At 35.6% G+C, this 21904-nt stretch overlaps 1 protein-coding gene and 1 long non-coding RNA gene across 5 annotated transcripts in view; one reads left to right on the top strand and one right to left on the bottom strand.

The window, feature by feature from the left end:
• ZNF410 (zinc finger protein 410) overlaps positions 1 to 21740 on the top strand; it is a 34639-nt gene extending 12899 nt beyond the window's left edge. Inside the window, exons 4-12 of one of the 4 annotated variants that reach the window (XM_012548196.2) lie at positions 3079 to 3297; positions 3785 to 3976; positions 7991 to 8150; positions 8959 to 9140; positions 16031 to 16120; positions 16979 to 17104; positions 17621 to 17761; positions 20180 to 20318; positions 20950 to 21740. In XM_012548196.2, coding sequence (XP_012403650.1) covers positions 3079 to 3297; positions 3785 to 3976; positions 7991 to 8150; positions 8959 to 9140; positions 16031 to 16120; positions 16979 to 17104; positions 17621 to 17761; positions 20180 to 20307 — 1238 coding nt within the window. In that variant the 3' untranslated portion in view covers positions 20308 to 20318; positions 20950 to 21740. Of the gene's footprint in view, positions 1 to 3061; positions 3298 to 3784; positions 3977 to 7990; positions 8151 to 8958; positions 9141 to 16030; positions 16121 to 16978; positions 17105 to 17602; positions 17762 to 20179; positions 20319 to 20949 lie in introns of all 4 variants that reach the window. The other 3 variants (XM_012548194.2, XM_031952541.1, XM_031952542.1) reach the window with 3 other exon arrangements.
• Positions 8049 to 11362, bottom strand: LOC116421578. Its single transcript, XR_004232004.1, has 3 exons — positions 11216 to 11362; positions 9744 to 9911; positions 8049 to 8136 (listed from the first exon to the last, which is right to left on the bottom strand). It is a non-coding gene; the product is annotated as an uncharacterized LOC116421578 (long non-coding RNA).
• Positions 21741 to 21904: the final 164 nt, after the last annotated feature.

Below are 21904 nucleotides of genomic sequence, written 5' to 3'. Positions count from 1 at the left end.
CTAAAATGCTCATGAATTGAATGGGTATAGTGAGAAAGTCTTATCTCTATGGTAATTGATGGATGAATATGGAAAGATGAAGAAACAATTTTGGACCTTTTAAGGCTGGACTTGATGTCTAGATCTCCTGTTACCATGGCATCTAACGCTTTGATCATGATATTTTTGGCATAGTCTTATCCAGCAGTACAGAAATATACCTTATTATTTTTGCATTTTATATGTAGCATTAAATATTGCCATATGATGCAGAATCTGTCTGGAAGTCTCTAGGCTTTTTCTAGATACTATATCATTTGCTCTTGGACTCCTGCCTGTGACACTTATGGGGAAAGAAGGAAGATAAATAGACCAGAGAGGGAACCATTTGGCAACGTCAGTCTGTTTCATGTTTGACACAGGAAGTATCCTAGCCAGATGTTGCCCATGGAATAATAGAATGTTAAGAGTAGTAAGAGCACTTAGAGAAAATATGTTCAAGAGATTCCTAGCCTTTTGGAGCATAAGAACTATACATACTAGACGTATAGATATAAAGAATATGTATGTAATAAATGAAAGTCATTTCAGAGGGAAGGTCTTATTGGGAGGGAATTGGGAAATGACTTTTGCAGAAGTTGGGATTTGAGCTAAGTCTTGAAGAAGCCCAGGGAGGCCAGAAAGGATAAGGAGTGAGGAAAATGTTAAACACATTGGGGTATAACCAGTGAAAAGGTATAGACTAGAGGGTATAGAGTAGTTAGGTTGTCATGTTTAAGGAACAACAAGTAGGCCAGTGTATGGGGGTAAGGTATAAGAAGACTAGAAAGGTAAGATAGACTAGGTGGTAACGGGCTATTACATACATAACAGAACATTTTATATTTTATCCTGGAAGTCATGGAAATCTATTAGAGTTTAAGTAGAGAGTGACATGGTCACACTTGCACTTTAGGAAAAATGAGTTTGACAGCTAAATGGGGAGAGCCTAAACACATGGATATTATGAACTAGAACACTATTACAATTGCCTAAGTTTTAGGTAATAAGATCTACACCAGGATGGTGACTGTGGATGGAGAATAAGTGATGTATGTATGTGTGTGTGTGTGTATGCTATAAAGGTAGAAATGACAGGGCTTTAGAACAAGTTGGATTATGAGGTGAATGTGAGGGAGGCGTTAAAGATGATGTTAAGATTGTGAACTTGGGTGAGTGAAAGAATGCTGGTACTTGACAATAATCAGCAAGTTGGGAAGAGACCTGGTACATATTTTCTTTGAGTCAAAGTTGAAAATGACAATGAATATTATCTTTGGTTGATTTTGTGATAAATGAACAATATGAGATGATTGTCAAACTCAACCTTTGTGACTACATTTAGAACAAAGGAAGTAATAGTTTTATTTCACTCTGGTCAGAACACATTTGAGGTCTTTTATTCACTTGGATACCACTTTTAAGAGGGCATTGTCAAACTGAGTGAGTTAGAGGATTACCAAAGTTAAAGGTCAGGAATCCATGTCATGTGATTAAAAAGGATTTGAGGTGTTTTATTATGGAAAAAGTTCCTGATAACTCTTCAGAAAGCTTAATTTTGCAGTATAGAATGTGGATTAGATTTATTTTTTGTAACTTTGGGAACAATGAGTAGCAATCTCAAGAAAAACAGAGTTAGCCTAGTATAACAAATTTGAGCTTTTTAGACATGGAACAGAATACTGATGATAAAACTCCAAGCCAGTACATGTATTCACACAGATTAGATGACTACTAAGAGATACCATGGAAGGCGTCCTATTGGATAGGGGGGAGGGAGGAAACTAATCTTTTAAGTCCTACCTCAATTGAGTCTGTGATTTTTGTATTTTTTGGTACTTATAGTACATGCTATGAATGTTAAGTCTGGCTAGGTTCATAATAAAAGCTATTAGTTAATATGAATTTATTATTTTATATAAGACACCTTCTGTCTATTACTGTTTTCTAATAGTATTATTTTCCCTCTTTGGAAGTGATTTGCAAGAATATAAGAAAGGGGACAAAATTCTATTCGGAACTTTTAACAGCAAGGTGAATATGTAGAACCAATGCTAGAAAAAACTTCCCTGTTTAGCCCCAATGACAGGCAGCTAGTGGATAGAGTTCTGGGCTTGGAATCTGGGAAGATGAAGTGAAAGAATACTTCCCCCTCCCTTCAAAACACACACACAGACACACACACATAAACAATTTCCCATTTTCTTTTTCTTTCTCTCCCCTCCTCCCCCAACTTTTAAATTTCAACTGATCAGGGGGTAGTTATATTTTTCAAGACACATCGAGTCTTCAAATATGAAAATTACCAAGCATTACTAAATATTGATTGTATTTTGAAATGTAAGGATCATTGTTCTAAGCTTTTGTTTTGATTCTTATAGGCATTCCATTTTCTCCTTTTAGAAGAGGAAAATATTCTTTTTTTTCATTTTATAAAAACAAATCGTGAGGATTTTATATATTCTGTGATAAGTGACTGTTGTGAAAATCCATCTCTTGTCCCAAAAAGATTCTTCAAGAGCAATGGCTTATATAACTTTTATTTACTTGAATAGGTTAACAAAGTACCTCGATTTCATAAACTTCTGTTTATTTCCTAAACTATTGCTGCCCTTTTTGGTTACCATCTAGCAGAAATTTGTTACTTGCCTCTCAACCCTGGTTGAGATTTTTTTGGGGACATGAGCTTTTTGTGAAATGCTCTGTTAATGATTTGATGCTTATTGTATTGAATGTATTTTTTGGGCAAAGAACATCATTTGATTTAATTTGGTGTTTTAATTGGCTATATTCTGTAATTTAACTTCAATTGGCTATATTCTATAATAATCACAATATGTTCTGTCAAGCTATTTAGTCTACTCTGCCAGCCATTCGTGTTTTGGAGCATCTTTTTCTTTCTGGGCCAATTTTCTCATTTTGTAAAGTAGAGATGATTCCTGTTCTTTGCCTACTCCAGAGAAGTAATTAGAGGCTATAAGATAAGAATTGAGTATATTATAGTCCTGAGCTCCTCGGAAATAGATGCTATGTAAAGTGGTAGTATTTTCTCTTTACTAGATGATACTCCAAATCCTACCAGCTCCTGTAAGGAGGTTCCTTCCTCTGCTGTCTTGAGAAGCCTTCAAGTGAACCTAGGCCCTGACGGAGAGGAAACAAGGGCACACACTGTACAGAAGTCCCCTGAGCTTTTGTCAACTCCAGAGTCTCCTAGCTTGTTGCAAGACCTTCAACCAAGTGACAATACTTCTTTTATCCTTCTTAATCTAACAAGAGCAGGTATCTTTTACCTTGTCCTAGACTCTGCTTTTAAGAAAAACAAAATACTTTATGGATTATAAATATGTCAGATGCCACAGTGAAATAAAATTTTATTTATATTTTGTATCTAAGAAATTATAATTAATTTATGGCCATTGAGTTAGGTTTTAATCTTAGATTCAACACTAATTTTTGTGTGATTTTGGTAAAATGGTTAGTAACTCTTTAAATAAAAATAGTAGAGATTTCAAGAGTATCTTAGCCTGTCCCCCCATTTCTAAGCAAAACTCATAATTCACCTTAAATATGCAGAAAAATTCTGCAGTCTCCCTCAACATCTCTACTCAAATGGTTATGTCCTTTGTTAGAAATTTCATTTGAAGCACTCAAGCTTTTTTAAGGACACAATATCTTTATTACCTGAACAAGAGAAATTTGCCTTGATATAAAGAAGATAAGTTTCTATTTGACCCCATGTTGCTTCTAATACTTTTGTCTTTTTCAGGCCTGGGCTCTTCAGCTGAGCACTTAGTATTTGTCCAGGATGAAGCAGAGGATTCTGGGAATGATTTTCTCTCCAGTGACAGTGCTGATAGCAGTATGCCATGGTTCATTCGGGTTCAGGAGTTGGCTCATGATAGTCTGATTGCTGCTACTCGGGCACAGTTGGCAAAGAGTGCCAAAGCCAGTAGCAATGGTGAGAATTTTTTGTTTACTGCTCCAATTAATTTAGTTAAACCTTACTTTAACTTGGTATAGTATCTTACAAATTAAGTAGTTCTTCTTGTTAGAAACTATGTATAAGAACAATTTGTAGGTTCAGTCTCTTATTAAGATAATTGTTAATGGGATGACTTGGTAGATATAAATATCTCTGTGAAGAAGAAATGCCACATATAAATGTTTTCCTATTTTATATATATAATCTTGTGTTTTCATTGCAGCTGTAGAATTAAATGCTTAAAGGCTCTGTTCTCATCTTCTACATTGTTGTTATTAGTTGTATTGTGTAGAAAATTGGGTTATGTACTGAAGTATTTTGGTAGAGTAGTATTTGTGAATTCAGAATGTGGGCTAAAGGGAGAATAATAGTTGTTGGCTATCAAATTCATACTGTATACTCTTCCAGAATGGGAAATGATGAAAACATTGCAACCTTTTGAGGATAGGTGAGAAATAGAAGATAAGGAATTTAGTAGAATGAGACATGAATGTAGTAGATAATGTTTCCAGAACTGTTTTGTATTAATTAAGACTCTGGAAGTGTCCAATCCAACCTTCTACCCAAAATGAGAATCATATTTGTAGTATTTCTCATAGAAGCAGAATTGACCAAGTAGAAAAAGAAGTATAAATATATGTACTTATTTGAGATATAAGTTAAGAAAATAATTCCTTAAAAATTTAGATATGGGCAATTGTAACCTAATGACTCCATGAGATATCAAGAAACCATAAGGCAAAATCTAAAGAATGGGATGGGGAGGGTAGAAGAAAATGCAAAACATCGTATTTAGAAAAACAACTGACCTGGAAAATAAATTGAGGAGAGATGATTTTAAAAATTTCATTTTATTTCTTTTGTTAAATATTTTCCAGTTACATGTAAAAATTATTTAAAAATTTTTTTAAGTTATTGTGCCCACAAGGCTATAAAACTACATAACTTTTGATCTAGCAGTGTCTCTACTGGATCTGTATTCCAAAGAGATCATAAAAGAGGGGAAAGGACCCTATATGTACAAAAATGTTTGTTGCAGCCCTTTTTGTAATGGCAAGGATCTGGAAATTGATGCCCATCATTTGTGGGTTTATAAGTTCTCTCCCTGGCAGTGGATGACATTTTTCTTTATGGGTTCTTTGGTATTGTCTTGCATTAATATTGCAGGCTAGATAAGTTTCTCTCAGTTGATCATCTTTATAATGTTGTTCTTACTGTGTACAGTGTTCTTTACGTGTGAGGAGAATAATTTAAGGATTATTAGATTACCTGAAAGCTATTTAAAAAGAAAATAACGTAGACATATTTCAAGAAAATATCCAGGAAAAACTGCTCTGACATCTTAGAAGCAGAGGGTAAAATAGAAATGGAAAGATTCTACCACTCACCTCTTGAAATTCCAAAAAGATAACTCCTAAAAATACTATAGCCAAATTCCAGATTTGGCTCCCAGGTGAAGGAGAAAATATTGCAAGCAGCCTGAAAAAAAATAGTTCAAATATTATTAAGCCACAGTTAGGATCACACAAGATTCAGCAGCTTCCATGTTTTAAATAGGAGTGAGGGCTTGTAATAGTCTATTCTGGAAGGTAAAGAAGTTAGGGTTGTATCTAAAAATCACCTACCTAGCAAAGCTGAGTATAATCCTTCAGGGGAAAAAAAAATTAATATTTAATGAAATAGAGGATTTTCTAGCATTCCTGATGAAAAGACCAGAGCTGAATAGAGAATTTGATATTAAATACAAGACTCAAGACAAGCATAAAAATGTAAGCATGAAAGAGAAATACATAAGTACATAAAGTTAAATTGTTTGCATTCTTATTTGGGAAGATGATAATATGTAACTCCTAAAAATTTTGTCATTATTTAACACGGTCAGAATATGTCAGCAGAAAGAAGTGAGTTGGTTATTTTGAGATAATTTCACACGCCAAAAAATTAAAGGATAAGGAATGTACTGGGAGAAAGGAGAGGAAGAAAGAGTGGGGAAAATTATCTTTAATAAAAGGTACAGAAGGAAGGAAGGAAGAATTTAACAGGAGGAAAATGCAGACTGAACAGTGCTTGAATTTTATTCTTATCAAAATTAGTTCAAAGAGCAGATTACACACACACACAGAAATCTACAGAAGTAGTTGGGGATGAATATATGAAAATGGGGGAAGTGATTAAGAAAAGGAGGGTAGATTAAGGGAGGAAGTGGTCAGAAGCAAAACACTTGAGACAGGGTAAAAAGAGAAGGATAAACAAGAAAACAGAATAGAAAGAAATACATAGTTATTAATCATAACTGAATGGAATGAATTCACCTCTAAAATAGAAGCTTATATCAATTTGTATGAGAAATCAAAATCCAATATTATCTACAAGAAACATTTCAGACCAGGTAGACAAGACACACACACACACACACACACACACACACACACACACACCATTCTTTAAGGGATTAAAACACAATTTATTAAATTTCACTTAAATTTTTTAAAAAGCCAAAATTAGATGTGATTAAAAGAGATATCAGATAAATAAGGGATTAGAGCACAATTTATTAAATTTCACTTAAATTTTTTAAAAAGCCAAAATTAGATGTAATTAAAAGAGATATCTGATAAACTACATTTTGTTAAAAAAAAAAATACTATAAATAAAATAATATCAAAAAATTTCACAAGTTTCTCTGATAAAGGCCTCGGGGATGAACTAGTTATGGTATATGATTGTGATGGAATGCTCCTGTGCTATAAAGATGAGGAGATGGTTTCAGAAAAACTGGAAAACTGATGCAAAGATCATTGCACATAGTAATATTGTAATGTTAATTGAAGTATGAAAGCTTAATTGCTCTGATCAATACAGTGATCTGAGACAGTTTTGAAGAATACTATCCACTCTCAGAGAGAGAACTGATAAATGCTGAGTGGAAATTGAAGTATAATTTTCTCACTTTGTGTGTGTGTGTGTGTGTGTGCACGCGCGCGCGCGTGAGGGAGAGAGAGAGTGACATGGTTAATATGGAAATTGGTTTTGTTTTATTTCACATATATAATTCATATCATAGTGCTTGTCCTCTATGGCTAGGGGAGGAAAGGGAGGGAGAGAATTTGGAATTCAAAATTTGAAGGGGGGAAAACCCAATAGAACACCATAAAGAAAGAAAATCAGTTCTTTCTGTTTCCCCTTTGTATCACCACTAGCTAGGATTAACTTTTATTTATGTTGAACTGAAATTCACCTCCCTGAAACTTCTACCTTTTAGTCCTTGATCCCCTCTTTAGTCTATTTTTTTTTTAAGGTAATGTTCTCCTAGTACCTCAACTGTTCATTTAATTTTTATATCTATCACTCCCCTGGTTACCTTTTTCTGTATATGTTCCTTTTAAAATTGGGCACCTAAAACTGAACATAGTTTTTCAAGGGTTATTTGACCAGTGTAGATTATATTGGGATCAGTATTGCTTCTTATTCTTGGGTTTTGCTATTGAAGATCATTGACTGTTGTCAATAAGAAGAAAACTGCAATGCCTTCCTTTCTTAAACTTTTTCACACATTTTAATTGCTATTGAGTCTTTTCAGGTTTCTATAGAGACTTTTAATTTTAGAGATGTCATTTGTTATTTCTCTTTTTTATGTTTTCAATACATGATTTTATTTGGAGTATTTTAACATAGTCAAATTATACCTAATTAGTTTTATGTCTTGTACTGGCATGGTTAATTGAAGATGAAAAAGAAAGCTGACTGTATAGTAGTTTATTTTGTACTATTATTTTATAGTAGTCCTGGGAAAGAGTTGGCAGAATGGTACTCATTTCGGATGCTATGTGCATTTGTAGGGAAAAAGAGAGAGATGATTTGAAGGGTTTCCTAGGTAATTATATAACTTATATAGAGTAAGGTAGTATTTGAAGGATAATTGGGGATCAAAACATCTAAAGAGAAGTCCTTTTATTTACTCTTTTCTGGTTCTGTTATCATTTATTGTAGGGGAAAATGTTCACCTTGTTCCCAGTGATGGGCAGTCTAAAGACTCTGGGTCCCTCCCTCATCTTCCTCAAGAAGAGAAGAGGCTCCAGTGCACAGTTGAGGGCTGTGATCGGACATTCGTGTGGCCGGCACATTTCAAATATCACCTGAAAACGCATAGGTAGGCAAATTTGAGATAATAGACCTGAGACCAGGCAAGGATAGGAGATTTTGAGTGGACATGGTCTACATGATATGCAGGTTAAAAGAAAACATGGGAACTAGCTCTTTCTTGATGCCAAATTTGTTTTGCTTCTCAGTGGAAAGGATTTTCTCCTCTTTTATGTATAGTCTTGGAAGTCTTGGTCATAGAACTGAGAGCTTTCTATTATGAGTAAGAAAAGCAAAGAGAACTGCTACTCAATAAATGGCAAAAAATAGAATTTCCATTTCCTGATTCCAGCAGATGAATGCATTTATTTCTTTCTAAATAGAAATGGAAGTATTGGTCTTTTTTTTCTAGTTCTTATCTATGTGGATTGAACTAGAATAGAACACCAAACAGTTCAATTCTTTTGCTCCATCTTATTTTTTTTTTCTTTTAAATATATTTCCATTTTATATTGCACAAGAAAAATCAGATCAAAAAGGGGAAAAAATGAGAGAAAAAACCCAAATAACTTTTGCTCCATTTTAAAAAGGGGAAGACTAATTGGTTTGGCAATCGGTTATTGAGCACTCATTGGCTTTTAGAGTCTTTTCTGCTAAAAGAGAGCCATACTGGTACTAAAAGAGCTGAAGGATGGCTTTCATTGTCGGGGAGCTTACATAGTAGACTATGGATGTATACATTAAAGTAACATAAGACATCCACCCCAGATGAATAATGGTATAGATCAAGTATTGAAGTGCTGGGGAACTTCCAGTGGGACTTCTTCAAAAGAAAAATTTCTAGGGGTGGTTATTGTTTGTCTGATTATTTTTTGCAGGAATGACCGTTCTTTTATTTGCCCTGCTGAAGGCTGTGGGAAAAGCTTTTATGTGCTTCAGAGACTGAAAGTGCACATGAGAACTCACAATGGGGAGAAGCCCTTTGTATGTCCTGAGCTGGGATGTGGCAAGCAGTTTACCACAGCTGGAAATCTGAAGAATCACCTTCGAATCCACACAGGTGTGTGCACCTGCCCCTTAGTGGCCCACAGGTCAGCTCCTCCTGAGAATGAGGCCATTGACATCTATGGAACCTCTTCCATTCAGGCAATGGAATATATTTAAGTGACAGTTCAGCAAATGCTTATTGAACATTTTTTATATGTAAGGCCATGTGGTGGATGTAAAGTGATGTTATCATGATGTACTGGAAGCTGCTTGGAAAAACTAATAGGCACTATGTGAATCAAGCAACAGAATTTGTCGAGAAAGCTTGCATTGAATGTGCAGAAGTAGAAGATGCAAGCTTTGTCCTTAGGGAGTACTTCTCCCCTCTCCCTCCCCCCCAGTTCTTCAGTTTTATTTTCAATTCTAGGCTCTCTTCTTCTCCCTTTCCTCCCTCACCTGCTGAGGAGGCAAAACACACAGTTCCTATCACCATCTGTGAATGATTATGCAAATTAAATGTCTGCATTAGCTGTTTGAGGATTTTAATGGACTCCTCATCACATCTTTGAGGGCACAAGGAGAAAACTTACATATAAGCATGGAAAAGAAGGCCTGATAAAGAGAAGTGATGGTATCAAGTATAGGAGACCCAGAATTAGGTGAAAGATTGACCTACCATTTGCTTAAAGGGCAATATCTCTGAGCCATCAGGCCTCCTCATACCATCTTCTCACTGTGCCTTTACTGTAGGTGCCAGGATCATCTTAATGAGATTGTTGCTCTACCCTTAGAGCTTGCTTTCATTTTTGTCTCTTCTTTAAAGATCACTGTTGTATCTGTTAAACTAGCAAGAGAAAAATTAGGGAGCATTTAAAAAACGGAATTGTGGCTACTGTTACCACTACATTTGATCTACCAACTTCCTTTGCTTCTTTATTGGTCCAGCATGGCAATTCAGAAAAGATAATTGATATTTTCTGAAGGCATTCTCACTATCCTGAAAATAAGTTCCCTAAAGCAAAATATTTAGAGTTGTGTTCTCTACAAACAGTAAATTTTGGCATCCAATTATTAGTATTCCTTAACAAATTCAGTTATTGAGTGACTACAGTGTTCATGGCATTATGCTAGGTATTGGAAGTTATAAGTCCTGGTCCATAAGGTAAGTAAGCTATGTAGAGTATTATTCTGGGTGTTTGGAATAGGAGAAGGGAGTTAAGAGAGAAATGAGATATTCTTGTATTTGAAGAATTCTGTCAACTTTTGATTTGCATATACATTGAAAATTAAATTATAATAACGTGATAGTTATATGCTAAGTGGTATACTTATTTCTTCTTCCTTTTCCCCACCTCCCCGCCCCATTTCTTAGTGTATTCTTCCTTCTGTCTTCCCTTCTCTTTTCTTTTCCCCCTCATAAACACTTAAATAGAATTAGTCCATCCCCAGAAGCTCAATTTTTAAAAATTTAAATACCTTTGAAGACATTAAACTTCTGAAGGAACACTAATTCTTATTGTTAGAATGTAAATATTACATCATCATATAGCTCCTTTCATTTGGCAAAATTAGTTTGTTTTCATAGGTTCTTCCAGAATTCTTCTACTTAGATTAGAAATCCTTGAAAGTCCTCTATAAAATTCTATTTTTAATTTCCCACATTCCACCCCCCACCCTCAAAATTACATTCAATTCTTAAAGGGTCAGTTATTTTTCATTGTTAGTTTATCTCTTTTGCCTATTAGAATATTGTATTATAAATCTCTTTTCATTTATAGTAGTGCCTTCCAGTTCTTATATGATGCTGACTCTAATCCCTTGGAACTTGGACTGCTTCTTTCTGGATGCTTGCAGTATTTTTTCTTTGAAGTGGTAACTCTGGGTTTTGTTTTGGGGATTACTTTTTTTTCTTTCTTTACTCTTCTTTCCATCTTTGCCCTCTAGTTCAAACATATCTGGGCAGTTTTTACTTATGTTTTCTTTCTTTTTAAAATTGTGGTTTTTATCTCTTGATACACATTTTTAGCAGGAATTCATGTCACTGGAAAAATCCATTTTTTTTTTCCCAATCTCTGCTTACAGTTGTTATGGAGTTAAATTTATAATAATTTTTGATATTAAGTAGTGTTTCCTTTAATAATTCTTCACCTTTAATTCCTGTATTGAGGCTTTATGTCATGTTTTGCCTCCTGTTAAACTTGGCATGTAGTGGTCATCTCTGGGTCCACTCATTTCTTATACTAATCTTCATCTTCTGGGGCCATGGAACTTCAGGGTTTAGAATGTTGTTTCTTTAGATCTTTCTGGTATTTCAGAACTGAACATTTGAGATCTCAGAACCCCTCCAGCTGAACTGTCACAATCAGTGCTGCAGAACTCTGCTACTCTGCTAGTCAGCAACATGCTGGATACCAGGCAATTCCCAGGATCTTTCTAATTTCTCATCCTGGGACTTTTTCAGGGAAGTCCTCCTTTCTTGCTGCCTCTAGATACAGCTTTGTAGACTCTGTGTGTCCTATTTTTAGTCACATTGACATTCATCTTGCTGACAAAATCTCTTTTTCCTATTGCTTCCATGCTTGTGACTGATTTCTTAGGTAATTTTGGGGTAGAATAACTTAGTAATTGTAATTGGATTTCAAAAAAAAATTGTTTAATTCACTAGGAACTTGATGATTTTGGTGAAATAGATGAGAAACTGAGCAGCCTATCAGCCATTCAGATCACCTTGGCAGAAAGTGAGAGGTTTTTAAAAATTTTTTTAATTTAATTTTTAGTGAGCCATTGTTTTAATGGACAAAAATACCTTTTTAATTTTTAATCTTTGCATCCTCTGGGCCTAACCCAGTCCCTCATACATTTTTTTGGTTTGGTTTGGTTTGGTTTGAATCTGTGATATTTCACCAATGTTTGGAATCGATTCATAATAGCACTCTTTTCTTCCTTCACCCTTTGAAAAATGAAATTATAGGTAAAGCAAGATAAGAATTTTTGTTGTTGCTAAGAGCTACAACAGATCTTCAAATAATTGAAGTCTCCTATTACTACCATGCTTGCATGCTATATTAGTGACTTTCCCCAAATGCCTCACCTGTTTTTATTTTTGTCCATATGATCTGTTGTATTTCTTCATGGCAATATTGCTTATGTCTCTACATTTTAAAATTTTCACTACTTTCCACCATCCATTTCCCTGTTCTCATTTCTAAATTTGTTCACATCAGGATGTCCACTGTAGATTTGAATCATAAAATTTTAGAGGCTAACGATGTTTCTCCCTAAAAATCTGATGCTTTATCTATGGCATGAAGTGCTGTGCAGTCTCTAAGGCAATGTTAGTAGGATGGCACGTCTTATCACCAAATTGAAAAAGTTTTAAGGTTGGACATGATGGTATACTTTCATGTCTCATTGAAGGGCCAATCTAGCTAAAGTTTTGAGAGGCTTAGCACAGATCATTCTTCCCTCTTCCCTCTCTTCTCCTCCCCTCCCCCTATAACATCCAATTAAGGTATTGTGTTAAAATGGATAAAGTGAGGTAGGGAATATATTCTGCATAGATGAGCTTCAATCTAACCTCAGACAATTAATAGTTGTATGACCCTGGGCAAGTCACTTAATCCTTACTTGCCTTAGTTCCTCTTCTGTAAAATGGGACTTACTGGAGAAGGAAATGGCAAACTGCTTCAATATCTTTTCCAAAAAACTCTATGGATCGAATACATGGATATAATAGAGTGACTGAACAACAATGTGAGCAAATTTCATCTTTACATCCCCTTCATTTTGTAGACCCTGAATACTAAAATTCAGTGAGTTTAAGTGACTTGAACAGTGTCAGATAATATATGTTAGAAATGGGATTCAAAGTCATACCTCACATCCAGTTTCTTTATTAACACATGAAGAGCTGGCATTCAAAGCTGTTACCAGCTCTATCTGGTGACATTTTAAAAAAAAATTTCAATAGTATTTTATTTTTCCAATTACATATATAGTTTGCAGCATTCATTTTTTGTAAGATTTTTAGTTCCAAATATTTTTTTCTTTCATCTCCCCCCAAGACATCAAGCACTCTGCTATAGGTTATACATATATAATCATTTTAAACATTTTTATATTAGTTATGCTGTGAAAGAAAAGTCAAAACAAAAGGGAAAAACCTTAAGAAAGAAAAAGCAAACAAACCACAACAAAAAAGGCAAAAATAGTATGCTTCAATTCACATTCAATCTCCATAGTTCTCTCTCCAGCATTTTCCATCCTAAATCTATTGAAATTATCTTGGATCGATGCATTGCTAAAAAGAACTAAGTCTATTACAGTTTATCATCACATAATCTTGTTTTTACAGTGTGCAATGTTCTCCTGGTTTTGCTCACAGAGCTGGTGACTTTCTAGCACTCTTTCCACTGTACTATAGTATTACTTTTTTCCCCTAAATATAGAAGCCAAGAAATGAACACCATAGTGAACATTATAAAAGTGAAAGTATAGAAAGAAAATAAGGCTTAGGACAAAATCTCCCAAAGAAGACCATGACACCAGGGAGGTGATGCCAGCACATTCAATGAATTGGATTGAAGTGAGGGAGTGCTGTACAGAGTCACCAGCCTCATTTTTTTCTCTAGAGCCATCTGGGTCCAGTGGCAAGATATAGATCAGAACGACTGGATATGGCCAGCTGTATCAGAGAGCATAGGAGAAAGAGTAAGGTCCCAAGAGGCAGAAAAGGTAGGTTAGGGTAGTGTGTATAGGACTTTAAAAGCTAATCATTTTCCCCTCCATGAATTGGACTCCATTATGTCTGCTCATTTTCAGGGAACTCATTATCAACTTAAAGCTCATTTTCAGGGATTTCATTATCAGCTTTGATGGTGATAATGATGATGCTGATCATCATCGAACTCTCATTTAGAGTATAGAAAGAAAATAAAGACTAACAACAAAACCCAAGTTAACAATAGCTAATAGATGGATAGAAAAACTATTAAGAGTCATAAAATGAATGATCATTGTTTTTTTTTTTTTTGTTGTTTGATTGTTTTTTATTTAATAGCCTTTTATTTACAGGTTATATGCATGGGTAACTTTACAGCATTAACAATTGCCAAACCTCTTGTTCAAATTTTTCATCTCTTACTCCCCACCCCCTCCCCCAGATGGCAGGATGACCAGTAGATGTTAAATATATTAAAATATAAATTAGATACACAATAAGTATACATGACCAAACCGTTATTTTGCTGTACAAAAAGAATCAGACTTTGAAATATTGTACAATTAGCTTGTGAAGGAAATCAAAAATGCAGGTGGGCATAAATATAGGGATTGGGAATTCAATGTAATGGTTCTTAATCATCTCCCAGAGTTCTTTCTCTGGGCGTAGCTGGTTCAGTTCATTACTGCTCCATTGGAAATGATTTGGTTGATCTCATTGCTGAGGATGGCCAGGTCCATCAGAACTGGTCATCATATAGTATTGTTGTTGAAGTATATCATGATCTCCTGGTCCTGCTCATTTCACTCAGCATCAGTTCGTGTAAGTCTCTCCGGGCCTTTCTGAAGTCATCCTGTTGGTCATTTCTTACAGAACAATAATATTCCATAATTGAATGACCATTGTTAAGAGAACCAAACCAATGTAGAAACAAGTCAAGAAAAAAGAATATTTAAAGGATGTTTAAGGTCAGTAAGCTTTTAAAGCAATGCAGAAAATTCAAAGAGTATGAATCTGGAGAAAGTTAATTGGTTTGACAACTATAAAGTCATTGGTGACCTTTGAGAAAGCACCTTAAGTGGTAGGGGCAGTAAAAGATCTGGCCTTTAAAGAGTTACGATGAACTGGTTGAGAGTTTGTATGTGAACTAATGAATCCATTTTCAAGCAGTTATTAAGCATCATTTAATAGGTTAGAATGCAAAGACAAATTAAATCTCTGCTCTAAGGGAAGAAGTAGACATAGCTGACATGTTAAGAATTGTTTGCCTGTGAAAAGAAACAATGTTAGCTTGAAGGGAGTAGCATAACCAATGTAATTTTTAAAAATATTATCTTAAAGCCAGGAAACAGGAATCTCTGAAGACATTGGGAATAACCTGAGAGAGTAGAGGAGATTCATAGATGCAAGGAATAAAGGGGAGGGACATAAGTAGAAGTATTGGCTTTAAGGAGTTCTTAACCTGGGATTTAAGAACTTAAAAAAAAAAATTCAATAACCATTATAATTGGTTTCTTTTAAAAACTTTATTTAATATTTTATAAGTTGGTTTCTTTTTTAGTCTGATATATTTTATTTTATGTATTTAAAATAATCTAAGAAGGATTTCATAGGTTTCACTAGACTGCTGAAGGGGGAGGGGGAGGGGGAACATAAGGAAGGGGGAGAAGGTTGATTTCAGCTTTAAAGGAATAGGAAAGGAATCCTTTCAGATAGGAGGAAAGCAATTGAGATATCTAAAAATATACTTTTGAATTATATAAGGAAGCTGGATAAAGGGAGCTGCTTAGGAAATGATGTAATTTCTTAGATTTCTAGGGTTAAGATGGAAGATGGCCTTAAAAGAATGGGAAAAGTTTGGAAGAGGAAAGCAATTGAGACATATATCAAAATATACTTTTGAATTATGTAAGGAAGATGGATAAAGGGAGCTGCTAGGAGATGATGTAATTTCTTAAATTTCTAGGGCTAAGATAGAAGATGGAGGGCCTGAAAAGAATGGGAAAAGTTTGGAAAAGTCACTTTAATGTAATAACGAACTCCCTATTAGAAAATATTGAAAACTGAGAAGCTTTGAGGACTAAATTGAAACTAAGTAGCATGAAGAAAGGGTTAAGAATGGAGTAAGTCACCTGGCAATACTGAATGGACTAGGGAAAAGAAACTATGTGTGTTCCGTGTGTATGAGGGGTATATATGATGTGGTTTTCCTATGCTTGAATCTTCTCTTTTCCTTTCTCTAGGTGAGAAACCATTTCTCTGTGAGGCTGAAGGTTGTGGCCGTTCTTTTGCTGAGTACTCCAGTCTTCGGAAGCATCTCTTGGTTCACTCAGGTAAGATTGCCTTTTGTATTGTATATAGCAATACAGAAGCTTAAGAACAGGTAAAAAAAATGAAAAGGATGGAAGGTTAAGAGGGAAATTTGTCAGAAAAACAACTATTGTAAATGTAAATTTTTGGTGATGCCATGATGAAGGCTTCTTAAGAAGTCTTGAATTTGATTGTCAACTAAGATGAAATGTGAGTTATCTCCAGGAAGTTTGGCTGAAATTCTTGGACCTGACCATTTGTTTCAGATTGATTGCTCCATGAAAAGCATTAGTTGGCATTTATTTGATTGGGGTGCTATACGAATCCAGTTAGGCATGAGTCTTGCCTTCTTGAGACTAATGTTCTCATTTGTCTAGCACATATACACAGGGATGCTTTATGCTTACATAAATGCAAAGAGACTGATATGGTTAACAGCAACAGCAGTGTTACTTCCTAGTAAAGAGCAGTGTGATGTATTGGCCTGTCAGTATTCTCCATTACCATAACATTTTGTGCCTCTCACAAAGGGGTCTACAGGCCATATTCCAGGAAGTATAAGATTTTAGAAGTGCCATTCAATTGTCTCCCATAGGAGAGAAGTCTAAAATCAATTCATTGACCATAAAACAATGAACTATCTCTTGTTCGGAGTTTGTTCTTTCTAACTTTATCAGTTTGCTCCTTCCATGCAGATGATCTAGTCTTTCCTACTAAAAATATCTTTCAGAATGTATGGAAAATACTGTATAGCATACAGGCAAAAATGATTTTTCCCCCCACCTCAGAAAAGATCTCCAAATAATTAGTCAGGTACAACCCAGGGAAAAAAAGTTATTTCCTTTGACTGCCTCCCATGCCTTACTTGGTCTCTATTTTAGGCATGAAGCCCCATCAGTGCCAAGTTTGTGGAAAAACTTTCTCTCAGAGTGGGAGCCGGAATGTTCATGTAAGGAAACATCACTCAAGGATGGGAGCAACAGGGAATCGTGAGGGAGAGCAAACAGGTGAGGTCAGTGGGTGTGAAGGTGCAAAGTCATTAATAGTTAAAAAGCCAAGTTCTTGCTTAATTGATCTTGTTTTCTGATTCTCTTTTGGTTACCCCAGGTGGTCTCTTATATGGTAGTGTGACTAGAATCCATGAAATTTTTACTAGAGGAAGCATTTTTCTCACTGCTCTCATGTCACTCTAGAATTGGCCTCCTTTCTGTCCTTCTTTAAATTTGGTATTCTTTTTCATGACTTTTTTCTTCTGATCAATGAATAAGTAGGCAACACATCCTGTTCTTTATATACTTACCATAAGTAGATATGTATCTCTGTATGGTAATCCTTGGCCCAGGCTTTTCATCTTTGTTTCCACTGACTGGATGAAAAGGGGATTGATATTCATGAGGTTGATCAGCTTGTCTTTCCACATAAAAGTAGAAGCTCTTTCTTTCCCAAGGAAATAAGGAATGGAGATATCCTAGAGAGACTTGATCCAGTTCTCACTTGTCTTACAGCGTTCTCTCTCTCTCCAGCTGAGCCGCTAATGGGTAGCAGTTTGCTTGAGGAAGCTTCAGTGCATACTAAAAACCTGGTGTCTTTAAACTCACAGCCCAACCTTGGGGTAGAGTCCTTGCACCTACCAGATACTAACACCATCCTGGGAGTAGAGGAAGGTAAGACCATAAATTTTCTTTGTGTCTTTTAGGGGATAAGAGCTAAATGAAGTTGCATCCAAAGTGAAGAATTTCAACTAGGTTCATTCCTTGCAAATCTCTTCTGTGTATCCAAGGCTGTTGTGAAACAACTGAATAGTATATACTCTGCTCATATTTAGGATATGAGATTTGGCAGCAGATGTAGATTGTGAGCCTGGTGTAAGGTCTGTTTTTGTTTCTCCTGTGCCATATATGGAAGTCATTTAAGTACAATCTATGTTTTGGACATCTGTACCTGTTCTTTTCAGTTAGGCATTTAATGAATTTTATCTAGGAAACAGAGCTAAGTAGACTGATGTTAGTATGTAGAGATGTTCTTCAGAGGATGGCATAGAAAGATGCTATAGGCTAGAATAGCATAGTTCTCATTTCTCTGCTGTTAAAATAATTTCAGATATTAATGCGATTTTGAAACAAAAGTGCTATGTAAATTACACCTCTTTCCCTTCAGTGTGCTAGCAGACTATGATTCAGTGATAAGAGCTCTGGATCTAGAGTCAAGACCTGGCTTCAAATCCTGGTTCTGCCATTTAGCTATGATTATGAATCTGTTTTCCTTCCCCATAAAATGTAGGCATTGACTTCATCTTTTAAAATTCTTTATAGTTCAAACTATGTTAGCTATTGTGTGGAAGCCAATCTGATAATCTTGGGGTGGAGGTGGAAGTAGATCAGTTTTGGGGCCTGTGGAATTGAGGTGAATTTCACATAGTCCTAAATGCCCATGTATTTTAGGCTACCTAGTATTCCTATCTTTATCCCCCTTGTATAGAAGCTGTACAGTTCTGTGGCCAGTGATTTCCTTTTTGTGATTTTCTGAGTAGTTTTAGGTCCTAACATCATTAATAATAGTTCCCAATTAAGTAGACTTGATAGCTTACAAAGTATTTTTCTTATAACATCATTGTGCTTCTAATAAAGTAGCTGCTTTTCCACCTTCTCAGGAATATAAATCCCTTTACATTTACCAAGTTCCCGCCTCCCCTTGTTTGGTGTTTGCAGATTGCTCTGCCTTGGGCCTCTTCTGTCATTCCTTGATCTGTTATATCAGGTCCAAAGAAAATCTTTTTTCCATTTCTTTTAAGGGTTTATCACACAATCTTAAATGTGGCTTTCTCTATATTTGACATGCATTTCCCAAGCAATCTATTTCTTGCCATTCTGCTAAAGAAAACATCCCTTTGATCTTAGCATTTTGTTTTTTAATCAAATAGTCTTTTTTTTTTTTTTTTTTTGAAAAAAAAATTTTATTTAGGATCAAAAATCAGTTTCTTTGCTCCTTGAAAAATGTATCTAAGTGCCAACAAGCATTAAATGCCTGACCATGCTCACAAAAAGTAAGACTTGGTGAAAACACTTAAAGAGTATATGTAGGGGCAGCTAGGTGGCACAGTAGATAAGATCCACCAGCCCTGAAGTCAGGAGGACCTGAGTTCAAGTCTGGCCTCTGACACTTAACATTTTCTAGCTGTGTGACCCTGGGCAAGTCACTTAACACCAACTGCCTTAGCAAAAATGAAAAAATTTTAAAAAGGTATTGCTATATTAAATTGTGTGGGATGGATGGTGAGCATGGGTACAGGTCAGGAGTGAAAGGTTGGTGTGAATTGCAAAAACATTAGCAGAGAATCTTTGTAGAACAAAGTTTAATTGCTTTTTTATGAAAATGTCAGCAGTTAGGCAAGTTTTGTTAGGAATCCTTAGGGCACAGTATGTTTTATTCCATGATGAAAAATAAGCTTTTGGTTTCCATAAATAAGGTTAGTGGAAAATTAAAGCACAAAACATGGAAATTGTGTGGATATCAATTTACCAGCCATGAAAAAGGTAAGAGAAAATATAGCAGAAAGGTAGCCCTCCCTTAGTGTCCTTTTTAATCTTTTAAGTGAAAATTTCACTCATTCTTATTACAGTAGTGCTGATCTGGGCAGCTTTCTACCACTGTACTATGGACATGTTTTATTTTCAACTTTGTATCAATTTGCATTGAAAAAAATGTAACAATTTGTTATCTAGATTTTCTCTTTTCTACTCAGTTTGTAATCATTGATCTAGATGTTATTCCAGCAGTCTCATTTTATAGTAGGAGAGGAAACTAAAGTCTAGAGAGAGGTTCAGGGTCACATGGCAAGTTAATATCAGAGGAAGGATTTGAATCCAGGTCTGTCTTATTCCAAGTCCACCATTCTATGCACTATGCCCTGCTGTCTTTTTTATTTTGTATATAATTCCAGAACTTAAAGTATGGTTTTCAGTGCCCCGCTCTCCTTTTTTTTAAAGGGAAGTGTCCTTACTGACTTTTCCTTGGTCTTTTTGTAGATCAGCTATATATGTGGCTTCCATTCTTTCTCTAGTAATACATTCTGTTGTTCACAGAGGTGCTTGCAGAAGGAGCTTCACGTTCCTTGTCTTCAGCACCAGAAGTGGTTCTGCCACAGTCACATCACCTGGTGCCCATGTCTACTGGGAGACAGTCATATGAGGTTTCTGCCTTATTACAGTAAATCTACCCGAGGTAAGACAGCTGAAAAGTGTGTGGTATCAATTTATCTAACTTCTTAGCATCTTGTCTGATAAATGTGGAGATTAGTTAAAACTCTGGCTTAGATAACACTAAGTATAAAAAAGGAAGCAAACCTTAATATTTTCTTACTTTAGCTCTAGTGATGATGGCACCCTGAATAATTTCTTATTATATCTAAACAACAGTCTAGCTTTAAGCAAACTGGCCATCCATCAAAATGGCAATGTTTCCTGAAGTGGAAGGTTTGGCTGATCAGAAATGCTATTTTTCATTTTTTGAATTCGGTAGTTCAGTTTTCTCATCCTCTCACTTTCACGCATCCACTTTATAACGTTGTAGATGTTATTTCTACGTGTAGAAGAGAAAATAACAGCATCCAAGGAGGAACTGATTTATACTGACCTCCAAGGAGAAAGATAGGAATAGAGGCAGTAGTTTAAAATAACCAGAATTGGTTATCTATTCAGTTGTCTAAGATTCTATTGGAGGCCAACCCAGAAGTGTATATTTGGGTTACATATAGTGACTAGTTAAATGGAAACTGCTATTCAAAGTAAGAGAAGACTTTAGGGATGGGGAGGTGATTTTAGTTCATTTTCTTTTTTTTTTTTCTTTTCTACAGTTGCTAAAACAAGGTGGTATATCAGAAAAATGGACATCAGAGTGAGTGTTGATTCTTGGAAGAACTGGCTGTATGCTTGAATCCCAAGTGCACACATTGTGGTACAGAATGCTTTTAGTTTATGGTCTGACAGAACTAACCAAAAGGAAACTGTGATGCAGGCTATGACTCTGGCCCTCATTCATCTTCCCCTTGCACACAGAATGAATGTGGGAGTGAGCATTGTTTTGAGGCCTCTTCACACTTCCCATCTGATGCAGAGGAGGAATAAAGCACTGAATGTGAACTGGGTAACTGTCTCTCCTCTTCCTATTGCATTTTGGGGCTGACTTTTCCAGAAGGTGAATTTGATTTAAAAGCATCAGCTAACATGGAATGTTACAGTTGATTGGAGGAAGACTCTCTTTTTCATCCTGCCTCAGCTATCTTTTTCACATGGATGAATACAGTTCTGCCTATGAGACAACAAAACTGCTCCAGGAAGCTGAGATTTCAAGATGCCTTGTTGCTTTGGGGGATGGGGTGTTATTAATTCTAAGTGACCTTCTTCCTTTTGGTCACTTAGCAGGAGTTTTCCCCCTGCTGGGCTGCAAATATAAAATTTACTTGAATCCCCCTTGGCCCTAGGGCTGAGATGCCCTAGGCATTCTCCTACCCACCTTTACTTGGTCACTTTGCCCCATACTGTTTTCTTAGTTTCTAAAACTTATGGTAGCATGTTAAAGATTTTTAATTTAAAAATCAGATGATGAGCTTCATTTGTTTTATCTTTAAATAAACAAACCAACAGCTTAGCTCTTTTTTGTCTCCTTGTTTGGATGATACTCATCTTCTTTAGCATGGGAATAAATGCCATAATCTAATCTCTTTCCTTTTGGAAGAGCACACATTTTAATTTATCCTCAGAACTCAATACAACCAAGTAGAATTGCACTCTGTGAGCAATGAGACTTGT

Source organism: Sarcophilus harrisii, chromosome 2 (genome assembly GCF_902635505.1).
Source record: "Sarcophilus harrisii chromosome 2, mSarHar1.11, whole genome shotgun sequence".
Lineage (NCBI taxonomy): Eukaryota > Metazoa > Chordata > Mammalia > Dasyuromorphia > Dasyuridae > Sarcophilus > Sarcophilus harrisii.
Note: the sequence above shows the minus strand (reverse complement) of the source record. Positions and strands in the feature narration are given on the sequence as shown.